At 43.1% G+C, this 12,787-nt stretch overlaps 1 protein-coding gene across 2 annotated transcripts in view; it reads left to right on the top strand.

The window, feature by feature from the left end:
- The first annotated feature begins 673 nt into the window (after nt 1-673).
- Nucleotides 674-12,787, top strand: part of atg5 (ATG5 autophagy related 5 homolog) — a 33,053-nt gene continuing 20,939 nt past the window's right edge. The window contains exons 1-7 of one of the 2 annotated variants that reach the window (XM_080471797.1): nt 674-757; nt 930-963; nt 1,128-1,309; nt 2,146-2,273; nt 2,900-2,978; nt 3,419-3,581; nt 7,565-7,659. In XM_080471797.1, coding sequence (XP_080327923.1) covers nt 1,202-1,309; nt 2,146-2,273; nt 2,900-2,978; nt 3,419-3,581; nt 7,565-7,659 — 573 coding nt within the window. In that variant the 5' untranslated portion in view covers nt 674-757; nt 930-963; nt 1,128-1,201. The other variant, XM_080471798.1, reaches the window with a different exon arrangement.

The following is a 12,787-nucleotide window of genomic DNA, read 5'->3' as shown; positions in this document are numbered from 1 at the left end:
TCGGAGTCTTCACCAACACGATGAAGATGGAGCACATTACACCTGAGCTTCAGTCTCTGCACTGGCTGCCTGCATGTCACAGGATCCACCTCAACGTCTGCTCTGTAAAGCTTTGAATGGTCTTAAAAGGCCTAAATACATCTCAGATTTACTGGTAGGATATGAAACATCCAGACCCCCAAAGGTCCTCAAGAAGAGGTTTATTAAATGTTCCCAAAGTCAGAAGCAAACAATGTAAAGCAGCATTTAGTTCAGACGCTCCTCACCTGTGGAACAAACTTCCTGAACATCTTAAGACTGTTGACACACTCACTTCTTTTAAATCAGGAATTAAAATACTATTATCTGCTAAGGTTTTCCAATAAACAATAGATTTTCTCCTTTTTATGCCTTCTTTGTGAATGGTGCTAGAAAAGTAGGCCTCGCCTCGCATGTAAGTGTGAAGACTTGGGAGTAAACCTGAGTCTTCACAAAAAATTTAAAAAAACTCTACTGTCCACAGTGATGTCTGCTACGTCTGAGATTATGTTGCATTTTAAATTTACACGAAAACAGAAACGCAGTTATGAAAATGAAGAAATTTAAAGAAAAGACCCCAGGAGCTCTCTGTGCGGATGTTGCAGTGCTGAGCGCCGCCGCCAGGGGTCACTGTCTCGCCGCTCCGTTTCAGCTGTTTTTCCGGTGACAGCGGCGGAATGACAACACCGACAGCTCGGCCCTCTCCCCATTCAAGCTCGAAACCCCACATCGACACGAAGTAAAGGCTTTTCTTACCGATCACCGAGTGTTTCCGGTACGAAAGTCTCTTCCGACCGTGGACGGCACCGGAAGCGGCCCGGACCGGAGCTGGTTTGATCACCGTAAACACTCTTAACCAGGCTGAGTTAGCTCAGTTAGCCTCCGAGCTAACGTCAGTTTCTGCTTTACAGCTGCGCAGTTTGAGTTACTTTGGAGTTCCACCAGGTGAGTCGCTTCCTCTTACTGGACTCTAACTCAGTAATAACTACACTGACGGTACCTGCTGCTCCTCGCCCCACCTGTGTGTGAGCTGCTCGTGCTCAGGTGTGGGCAGCTCGTGCTCAGGTGAGAGGCTGAAAGTTCGTCCCTGCTCCTCCTGTCGTTGACAGCGCTCTGCTCGGGGATCGGGACGCCTGTGTCTTGGGGGATTTCTCCTTTATGTTTCACTGGGAGCAGAAGCAGCATGGCAGATGACAAGGACGTGTTGAGAGACGTGTGGTTCGGTCGGATCCCCACCTGCTTCACCCTGAACCAGGACGAGGTGACGGAGCGGGAGGCCGAGCCCTACTACGTGAGTTCAGCCCACCTGGCTGCAGAAGCCTGGAGGAAGCATACCGTACTCTGCGTGCCACACGCCGCCACATCTCTAAGATTGAGCAACCGTGTTTGATTTACACTCTATGGGACTGTAGTTTTAGAGTACACGCTATTATGACGTAGTACAGTGCAGTAATTAGTTTAAACTACAGTAACATGCATCGATCTTTTATCCTGTTTAGGGCCACTGGAGCCGATCACCAGTTGCCCATCCATCACACTGCACACACACACACGCACACACACACACACACACACACACACACACACACACACACACACACACACACACACACACACACACACACACACACACACAGAGAGGGAGAATATGCAAGCTCCACACCGACAGGCCCTGGCTGGTATTTGAACCCATGACCTTGTTACTGTGAGGCGAGAGCGCTAACCACTGCGTCGCTTTGAAAACTACTTGGCTAAATAAAGCCTGAATACAACTGTAAATATCACTTTTTCAAGACAAATGTTTGAGGATTTTCTCCACAATTCTTAGTAAATTAAATCCTACAATACAAGCGTTTCCGACAGATATCATCAGAGATGAATCAAGGACAGGCTTTCTTTCAAATGGGTGACCTGGTCAAACTAGAGACTCACGATCAGAGAGAATGACTATTAACTGTGTGAATGAAATGGAAATGTTGATAAGCAATTCACCAGCACTGTGGTTACTGTCGGCTTTATGTGACATGAATTAGATATGGGTGAAATGAACTGCACATAATTCAGTCTGTGGGACTAGAGTACAGAGTAACGGCGCTGTGTTCTTCCCTCTCCCCTTGTGTTGGTCAGCTGCTGCTGCCCAGAGTGAGCTACCTGACTCTGGTGACAGACAAGGTGAAGAAACACTTCCTGAAAGTGATGAGAGCCGAGGATGTGGAGGAGATGTGGTTCGAGTACGAAGGGACGCCCCTCAAATGGTGAGGGCATTTTATCTAGTTTAATTGATCTTATCCTAAGTTGCATTAAAGCTTGCTGAGACAGTTAATTACCACTAAAAGGTCTTACACTCTTGCTTTCAAGCAGTCAGACATGTTTTTAGTGTTGAATTAAGGCGTTAACTAAAGAATAAATGAAGAATTCAAATCTCCAGACTCTTAAAATGTCTGTGATGGGACTAAATATTGTCCTTCCTGTGTGTAAACCTTGTTGAGCTGCCCTCTAAAGTCACACACAATCTTTAAAACACACATTTCACAGTGAGAGCCAAAGGTTTTCACGCTGCTGTGCCTCGATTCAGTAACTTCACTCTTTTACTTTGACCACAAGAGAAACAAGTCAACAGGCTGCAGGCACTGATGTCAACCACAAGGGGGCAGCAGTGCAACAGGCAATGAATGTTTCTGCTGCTCCCTGCATGTAAATCAATCCGCACCAAAGGTTACCAACGTTTGCTGATTTCTGCTCACTAATAATTCACCTTAATGGTTTTAAAATGTCACTTTAGGATGTGTTATCATGACAGTTGTCTTGTAATTATTAATATCTGATCGCATCAACTTGATGACCTGTTCCTGTGTTTTCTCGTTGCATTTCCTGGACTCAGGCACAATCCAATCGGGGTTCTCTTTGACCTCCATGCTTCTAATACAGTTTTACCCTGGAGCATCACGGTGCACTTTAAGGTCAGACCCAGTATGCATGTGTGTGCAGGTGGAGACTGCAGGTGTTTGTTTCACCCAGCGTTTTCTGTCAATCTCTGGCTTTAGTTTTAGAGCTCTGCGCTTCTGCTGGCACCAACAGACCGAAGCCTTTGTGATATTAGGAAAGAAATGAGCGACGCACAGAAGAAATAGGAGCATTTATCCTTCCTGCCAGGAGATGGTGGAGAACAGGAAGTGCTGAAATATTGGAATAGAACGGCCGGAGAACCACAGATGTGAAGTCAAACGACTGACAGTGTTGATGTGTGTCTGCTAGATGTGTGAAGAAAAATCCTACTGGGACTTTGGATGTTTAGTAAAACAAGTTTTGAAGTGATGAAACATTTAAAAAGTGAAATGTTTAGTTTCCTTGGCCTCAGTATCCCCCTCCAATAATAATCTTGTTTGTGGTTGTGTGTCAGAGCTTCCCAGAGAGCGACCTGCTCCACTGCCCGTCCAACTCTGTGATCGAGGCTCACTTCATGTCCAGCATCAAGGAGGCCGACGCCCTGAAGCACAAGAGCCAAGTGGTCAATGACATGCAGAAGAAGGACCACAAGCAGCTGTGGATGGGCCTGCAGAACGGTGGGACACACACACACACACACACACACACACACACACACACACACACACACACACACACAGGTCTACAGTTGAACTGTACTGGAGGTATCTCGTCCCTCCCTACAGGTGCATCATGGTGTTTCTTCACAGAGCTTCAGCTCTGGACGTCACTGGAAACAATCTCTTTATTTGACGTGTGAATAGAAGTGGAGGAGATTCATTCTGGGTTTCAGCAAGTTGCACCAAAATTTGACTTGATTGGTTGCAAACTATTGGATTCTTTTTGGTGTCTGGAGCACAAAGTGTTCTCCATATGTTTGTAAAGAGCTGACATGGCTGAGTTGGTGCGTATGCAGGCACACACACACACACACACACACACACACACACACACACACACACACACACACACACACACACACTCACAACTCTTCCTTCAGTCTGACGTCGGTATCGGAGCTTTTCCCAGCTCAGGTTGAATTCCTGCTGCCGGCTGATGGAGCTGCAGACAGGATGTTGTGTGGAATCATGTGACGTATGAGGACGTGTTGAGCCAAGAGGACACACGTCCAACTTGTTGGTCTGGAAGAGAAAATCCCAGCATGTAGTGAGAGATTCCTGGAGCCACTGGAGGTCAGTCGGATCCACCACAGAGACCCGGGCCTCCGCCTCTCTTTGAATCTATTAGAGCAAAGAAACTGTTCTTTTGATTATTGAATTTTTTTTTACTTTGACATTCACATAATGTACATTTTCCACATCAAACTCTAAATATTGCTGCGAATATCTTTACAATTGTTGATTCATTTTTATTATAAATTCAGCATTTTCAATGAATCAGTTAATCTGCCTCAATCCAGTCCGTCTTTGAAAAGGATCAAAACTGTGAAAGAAGTGGGATTAACTGTGAAGTGGAGAACGCAGGAGCGACGCCTGATACAAATAAAGTCCTGTACATCCTGTCGCACTGTCAAACTCTCCAGTGTAGATTCAGTTTACGTCTGCTGAGGATCTCTCTTTTACTGACGTTCAGACCCGACATGGGACAGGAGGATCATATTCGACGCTCTGAGGTGTTTCAGGCTGAGCTGCTGCAGGTTCAGACAATAAACGGAGCTGAGGTGAAACTCTAACGGATCCAGAAAGAAGGGAGTTGGCTGATCTCTTGAAACCGAGAGATGAAACTTCAAGTTAAAACTTTCACATCCAAAAGAGAGCAGAAACAGAGAGAGCGCCAACTTTCTTTTTGGAGAAAAACAAGACGTGAAGAGGTGAAAGGTCGGACTTTCAGTTATCTGAGTGTGTTGAATGTGGCGGGTGTGATGAGAGTTTCACTCTTCTCTTTGCATCCCAGCTGTTTGAGCTTCAGGTTCGCTTCTCTGTTCAGTTTCATGTTTGGGATCCAGCTTGTTCACACAGTCAACATCTTTATTGGACAAGTGATCGACCGTATTCTGTCACTTTATAAGCCTCTAATCTCATTCATGTATGTTTGTTTTCATTCACCAAATACATTGATTACGTCATAATGTTGTAAATAACATTATACAGTAGCTTTATTTATTGATTTATTTTTATTCAGTCATTTCAGGCATGTAACATTAAAACATTTTGTACAATCAAATATACATAACCAATATCCCCAATTACACACACACACACACACACACACAGATCCAGAAATATATACACCATTGAATGATGATAAATAATTAAATTATAGCTTATGAAAATATAGTTATGCAAAGTATGTAATTCTGTTTAAGTATACCCATGCATACTTATCAACACACACACACACACACACACCTCATATATCTAACATTCCTGAAAAGGGTAAGAAAGAAGTGAAAATATCAAATCCTACCTCTTCTCCAATATTTAATAATTATCCTTCTTTATTAAGAATAGTTAGTATAATATATGTAAATATAACAGTAAGAATGTTTTCTAATGTAGAAGACGTTTGTCTTCACTACTAGAATTGAGTGGTGGTTCAGACGTCCTGTGACCCTGCAGGAGGACGTTCTGTCTCTGCTGTCCACACAGAACAACAACCGTAAAACAACCAGTACAATATGTAAACAAATGTAGTACAAAATGAGGTAAAGAAGTATTTATGTACAAATAGGAAAACGAGGCGTAATCAAAGCAGCAGATGTGTTATTAGTGTGTGACTCCTGTGGAGGAGTGTGATGGAGGGAAGAAGGAGTTTGAGTCTATATATGTGACCTTTTGTTTAAAGAAACCGTCCAGCCACTCCTGCTTTAAGTTGGAGGACCCAGTCATGTTCAGCCCGTCTGGTACAGAATTCCATCCACGTATTCACCCTCTTAAAGATTTGTGTGGTTTGGATCCGCTTTAAACTTTCCAACAGAATATCATGGGTGTAAATGAAATGAAAGAAAAATGTTCATTTGAAGTACTTGGATATACTTGAACAACATTTCCAGCTGGTTATTCATTCTATGTTCAGTGTTTGTATCTAAAGTGTGTGTGGTTCGTGTCCCGATGCGCTGGTCCTCTGAGGCGGTGAGCAGCCTTGGGTCTTTGGACGGGTTCTTAACCAGGTTGAGGTTGAAAACTAAAGGTGACTGTAGCTTTTCTCTCCGGAGCCTCGCCGTTAGAACAACCTGCCCGTGGAGAAGATAGAATCTGTATCTTCCTTCCAGAGGTGATGGTGGATTTGAGGAGTTGCTTTTAAATGCTGGTTTGTGCATCCTGAATTTAATATAGTTCATTGCTTCTTTGGCAAAGCATTTAGTAAAACACTGATGAGGTCAGGTATTTTAGTTGAAATCATGACAACACATCGCATGGCATGAGTCTGGCCCTTTCCGCTCTGGTTGCCTCTGGCAGTGGTTGGTCCAGCCACCTGGAGGGGCTCCCCGTCAGGAGGCTGATTGTCACACTGGTTTATAAAAGGTTCTGCAGGTTTCTGGCTGGAGCCGCCTCCTGGGATTACACATTGGGGATTGTCCTCTATGTCCTCCATCCATCTTCTATGATGCCTCGTCCAACTAAACCTGGCAGGCGACCATAGCGGTGGCAGAGTACGTCCTGAACAGGTGGACAGTCCAGTACCACAGGAAACACTCACATTCACACCTGCAGGCTATTTTAGAGTCACTCAATAACCTGAAGGACATCGTAGGCTTCCGTACATCGACACAGGGAATCCATTCAGAGGACACACACACACATCCATACTAATTGAACCTTTGATATTTTTGCTTTAAAACAGGAGTGCAGCTTATTGCACCACCATCTTATCCAAATCCCAATAAAACGCCTGAAAAATACTGTCACATTTCTTCCACATTCAGAATATTTGATTCCAGGATACAGAAAAAGTAAAACTTATAGATTTTGTCTGGCTCATTATAACAGAATATACTGAAAATAAAACCAAACAAGCTTCTCTATTTGCTCAGCTTGCAATGACTGTAAAATGATGATAACTTGACTCGGTGTGTAAAATATGTTATCTTGGGCTTCGGATCCAGAACAATTTGACCTCTGTTGAATATTTTCCTGTGGATCTTTTTAACCCAGAAACAGAACAGAAATGATTAGTGGTGACAGGATGTCTTAAATTAAATTAGTGAAAAAATAAACAAGTGAAAATAAATGAAAGCTGATGTTTTCTATCGAGGCTCCACACACGTTACTCAGCTTTAATCCAATGACCACGCAGACATCATCCATGTTCACTGAAATAACCTCTGAGCCTCACTTCATTTCTCGGGGAATACCTAAAATAAAACAATAGTCACTGTCCTGAGGTAGAAGTAAACACCGGATTCTAGTGAAGTGAAAGATAAGCTTTTCATTCTAATCTTTCATCACTGAATTGTAAAAATGTAAAATTGTCCAGGGATCATTCAGACTGATGTGAGAGTGACTGTAATTCCAGAATGTTTTCACTGACTGAGAATGTCCATGTCACAGGGGGAGTTTTACTTCTTTTCACTTATCGCTCTATTTCTGTGTCGTTCCAGACAAGTTTGACCAGTTCTGGGCAATGAACAGGAAGCTGATGGAATATTCCACTGAAGACGGAGGCTTCAGATACATCCCTTTCAGGATATACCAGGTAACACGTTGTATATATTACACACATATATTTGGCAGATGGATTTCAGGGCTAATATTTGATAGCTTTAGCAGCTAACGCAGTTAGAATGAGTAAAGATACTCACAAACTACATACCTTGAAAAAGTAAATCATTTGTGGTTCATACGTCATGTGAACTAATCCCCATTGAATTCAGAATGTGTGGTGGACAGACAGGGACAACCGCAGAGGGACATGTGAGCCACAGGCCGGTTCTGGTTCAAGCTCCTTCCTGGTCTAAGCTGCATTTCTGAAACTTTCCCCGTGTACATCACACGAACTGAGAGTGTTTCCACCACTGACTCCAGAGCCTACATTTAGATCTGGGGTCACCCCCCCCCCCCCCCTCGGTTTTTATTCAGTATTTTCATCTCCAGCATCTTGGAAACGCCCTGCTACTAAAACTTATTGTCTCTTTTCTCGTCTTGTCCCAACAAAGCCGTTTACAGTGCTATAAAGCTGCTCACATTGAAACCCGTGGTGTTTACACTCCGTCAGACCCGGAGTCTCGGCCACTCTGTCACTTTTATGGCATCATTTGTTGTATAACTTTGGTTCTTATTGCCCCATCTGCATTGGAGGTGCAGGACATTTTCATTTACTGTTATCAGCCTGATTTGCATATTACACCCACGTTTTCTTTAACATGACTGTGTGAGAGGAATTGGGCTACCATTGAACTGTGGCCTTGTTTTAGGGACCTTTGCTCTGTATATGTCCAATATTGACATTGGTTTGTTCTGACACCCCCCCCCCTGCCGTTTGTACAAACGATTCAAGGCGTCTAATAAACCGAGGGGACGTTTCTGATTTAGTCGAGCCCACTTGAGTTCTGTCAATGAGGCGGGTGGGGAGAGCGAGTCGATACGGGGTGTGACAAATGAGTGTTTCAGTGCTGGACTGGTGGGCGGAGTCTCATTCTCATTTGTGAAAGTCTGCATCTGCTGTGCACACCAAAAAAGACAATTGAGTCCATTTGAAAAGGTCTCAAACAAATCCCAGAGCGGTTTCATTAAAGTCCTAAAGAAATCTGAATACAAACAGAAGAGCTGGAGGCAAACCAAAGACAGGGATTGACTTCAGAAGACATCATTTTCAGTCTCCGCAAAATAATTCCTGCCTAAATGAGCTGCATTTAGCTAATCTGACAACACTGTAAGTGAGTTTGGAGAATAAATCACACATTTCACACCAGCTATTCATCTTGCACTTTGTTTACATGTTTTGGTCCACTTTTCTAAGTGCATGAGCAATGGGACCAAGTGCAAACTTCACACACTACTAGTGCTCTCCTGGAGATTCATTAGGAAAAATCATGCTGAAGTGTATCCTCTAGATGGCGCCAGAGGGCTGCACAACACGACTCTGCAGCTCTGCAGGGAAATCACCTTCCAACATGTTATTCATCTGTTCCACTATAGCAGCCACTCTCTGAGCCATCCTCTATAAATCATCCTTTATTTGACAGGTTCAATGTGTTGAAACCAGCTCCACTGACCCCGTGCTTTTTCTTTTCAATGAGTAAAATTCCCATTAGCCAACTTTAAAAAGCACGCTTTGCCTCTGACCTGCGCCCTACAGCGTCAGCACAGGACATGTTGATTCACCTGTTATTACACCTGCAGAGTTCATTACCTTTTCTTGATATAATCATAACTCTAGTAAAACTATAATTGATAGTTTTGTGTCCCTTAATAAACCACGAAAACCAATCTGGTGTGCATTCATGCCTGCCGCGATACCCGCCTCCACATAGCATGAGTAAGTGTCTGTGTCTCGGTCTCTTTCCTTTCTTCTTAGACGAGGTAAAAATAGTGTTTCTATATTCGGATCATTAGATTTCTTACTGAGGTGTGGTTATCACACTGGCTTTGTTTTCCACCTTCGGTGAAACATGAGGAGACGGGGTCAAGTATGTACATTATATTCGACTCAAATATGTATATTTTCTTGAACTCTGCTCTCGAGTTCACGATTCTGAATGTGCCCCGATGCCTTTGTGAGCCCTGGTGAAAATCCCTAAATAATGTCGGCCAACAAAACAACGGCTGTCAGTGACGTGTAGGATCCCGTCTATGGCGTGGGCGCACTTTGGAAGTTAATCATTCATTCCTGTATATCCGATACCTCTGACTCCTCCATGTTTGCTTGCAACGCCGTCGAGCCGAGCGGTGCCAACGGGCGAGCCTCCGGGTTCAGGCCCGCGAGCACCCTCAGCTCGGTGTTGCTGCTCACCCACTGTAGCTTTATCCTGACTCAGGTAAAAAAGTCCCTTTGGAGAACTTAAAAAAAAAAAAAAAAAAAAAGTGGGGGGAAGAACGATGAATAAGCGACTGATTCTCGCCTGGAAAACATTAGCTTGCTGCGAGCCAGACAGAGGAAAAGAACCTTGAGTCAAGTGTTGGGGGTTTCAGAGCAGATCAAAAAAAGGCTTGAGAATGAATCTGGTGACTTCCAGGGTTTGGAAATATCCAGGAATTACAGAAAACAAATGATTGTTATTTTTATTCATGAACACATGGCATTTAAAAGGATTAAAGTTAAGATCCAGAATAAAAGGACGTCTCTTAAAAGTGAGCTTGATGTTACGGTTTAGTGAGGAGTATCATCCACTCCCGTTGCTGAAAGAGAAAAAGAAAAGAGGAAAACATCTGGATTTTTGTGACACAAACATGTTGACAGTGCTTTGAGTCTAGTGACTGATTGTCAGGACACTTGGCCTTGATCTAATGGCACCGCAAACAGGACCGGCCCCTCACCGTCACCAAGTCCTGCAAATACCTTTTGTAGGGCCTGTCAAGACAGGCGAGTAGGAGCCTGGAAACAATCGCCTAGAAACCTTCACATTTCCTTCTGAATATTGTTTCTATGAAACCAAGAAATTGATTTCTACCCATTTGGATCATCACAGACCAGTTTGAACCAGATGTTACCAGATTACATTCATCTGCACAGAACAGGAACGTGAAAAACACAAGAACCACAATCCTGAAGGAACCATCCCAGTTCATAACAAGCCAGAGCAGTTTCACCATATCGATCCAGTCTAATCCAGATCAGACCAGTCTAATCCAGATCAGGCCAGTCTAATCCAGATCAGACCAGTTTAAACCAGACAAGACCAGTTTGCCTTCGTCACTGAACAACAGGAACAAATATGTCACCATGACAACAGTCAGCACGGTGACAACACAAGAACCACAATCCTGACCGAGCAAAGCTAGTCCACACCAGATGAGACCGGTTTAGACCGGACCGGAGAAGTTTAATCCAGACCACGGTTAGTCCGTGGAGACCAGCAACAAGACAACCTTGAGGAAACACACGTCACTGTGACTATCGACCAAGACCCTGAGATCTGACTGAACTAAACCAGTTCTAACCCGTTCACACGAGCTTCCCCCCCCAAAACCTTTTCACTGAGGACTTTCTCTAGTTTCTGATCTTTAATGACTGTCAAGCATCGTCGTATGGAAGGCAGGGAAGAGATTTGTCTATGATAAAACCCAATGATTCTCAAGAAGCAGACGTTTCTCTTGCTGTATCTGTTGGCTCTGCTGGTCACGTGTTTTAATTTCAATAAGACTTGCTGGACTTCACATGGAGCTGCATCCAGTTGGTTTTTTTAAGAGGAAAGGAATCGGTCAGTTTCCAAGCTGGTAATTCTTTATTTTGTGTTAAAATCAAAGCTTAAAAATACTCTTGTTTTTACTTTCACATCCTCGGCACACACAAAAGCCATTTGACGCACCAACAAAAGCATTCTTGTTTTTAGTAATAAAAGATGAGCCTTTAAAGTGGCCGACTGAAACATGCAGTCCAACCAACACAGCCCGCCCTCCCAGACATGCACTTGCTGCAGCAGTAAAAGCTTGTAAGTGCTAGTGGGCAGACGAAACGCAGACCGTTCCAGCTTTGAGTGTTTTTCACGGCTGAATTGAAAGTTTCCACGGCCATTTATGAGCCGCGTCGGTTTCATGACAACTGCAGCATCAAAGCCTTCGCGGCCCCAGTGTGTGATTTCCAAACACGCCGGAGAAAAGAAATAAGCATCATTCCTGAAAAGACTGGATCTTTGTGGAGATGGTGTGGTTTCAATCCTACAAACTGCTAAATATTTACAGCCAAGGACAGTCTGGAGAAGGGTGGAAATGTAATCGTTTCGCTATGATCTTGAAAATACATTGTAATAGCAGTTTTCTGTCTGCTGTGTTTTTAAGCTACTTTCACTCTTCATAACTTACTACAAAGTTCAGAGAACTTTATTGTTTTGTTTTGTTGAATTAACTTTTTGGAAAAAATATCTTAAGCATGCATGACTCAATGGGATTTTTAGTTTCAGCAAAAATCATCCAGATTTGTTTGTTTCACTTTATTTGTCGTCGGGACATAAAAAAAGAATTTACTACTAAATGTCACTAAATAATCCTTTTTGTTTTTTATGGGAAAACTGAGCAAACACAAATATGGATCAGGAGATGTTCATTTCAACCACTTTCTTGTTCTGACTTTCTTTTCAAAGGGTTTGTTGTCATTTACAGGAACGTTGATTCAGTAACTTCCACATATCCAGACAAACCTTTCTCCTGCAGTCGTACATCACAGAATACAAAATGACACGACGCTCTTTAGGGAGATTTCAAGAAACAGTAAAACATTTCTGACCTTGTTTGCCTCTTTGGCGATGTGCATCTTCCTCCTACTTGTAACTGCTATTGGAGGCATTCAACTTCAAAAGATGAAAATAAAAATGTAATTCACAGAATCACTGAACACATGAAGCATCTCCATTGTATTCACTACTGTATGTGTGGTGGCTTTTAGAAGCTTTTGCTTTTATCCAGTGAGATTTTCAAGCTCCAAATGATCATTCTTTATAAGTATGAATGAAAATCAATGAGTGTATAAAGGTTTAATAAAGTATTTATTAATTATGTTAATAACTTGGATATAGTCACTAATTAAAGTGACGTAAAGGTACAGCGTGAATCTGTTGTTCTGTCAGTGAGGTGAACATCCAGAATTATGTTATCCAGATTTGTTGCAACAAGAACGAACATGACGCAACAAAACCCAGCGAGGGCCGGAGGAGAGGAAGAGGGAAAGA

Source organism: Lipophrys pholis, assembly GCF_963383615.2.
Source record: "Lipophrys pholis genome assembly, chromosome: 9".
Taxonomy (NCBI): Eukaryota; Metazoa; Chordata; class Actinopteri; order Blenniiformes; family Blenniidae; genus Lipophrys; species Lipophrys pholis.
Note: the sequence above shows the minus strand (reverse complement) of the source record. Positions and strands in the feature narration are given on the sequence as shown.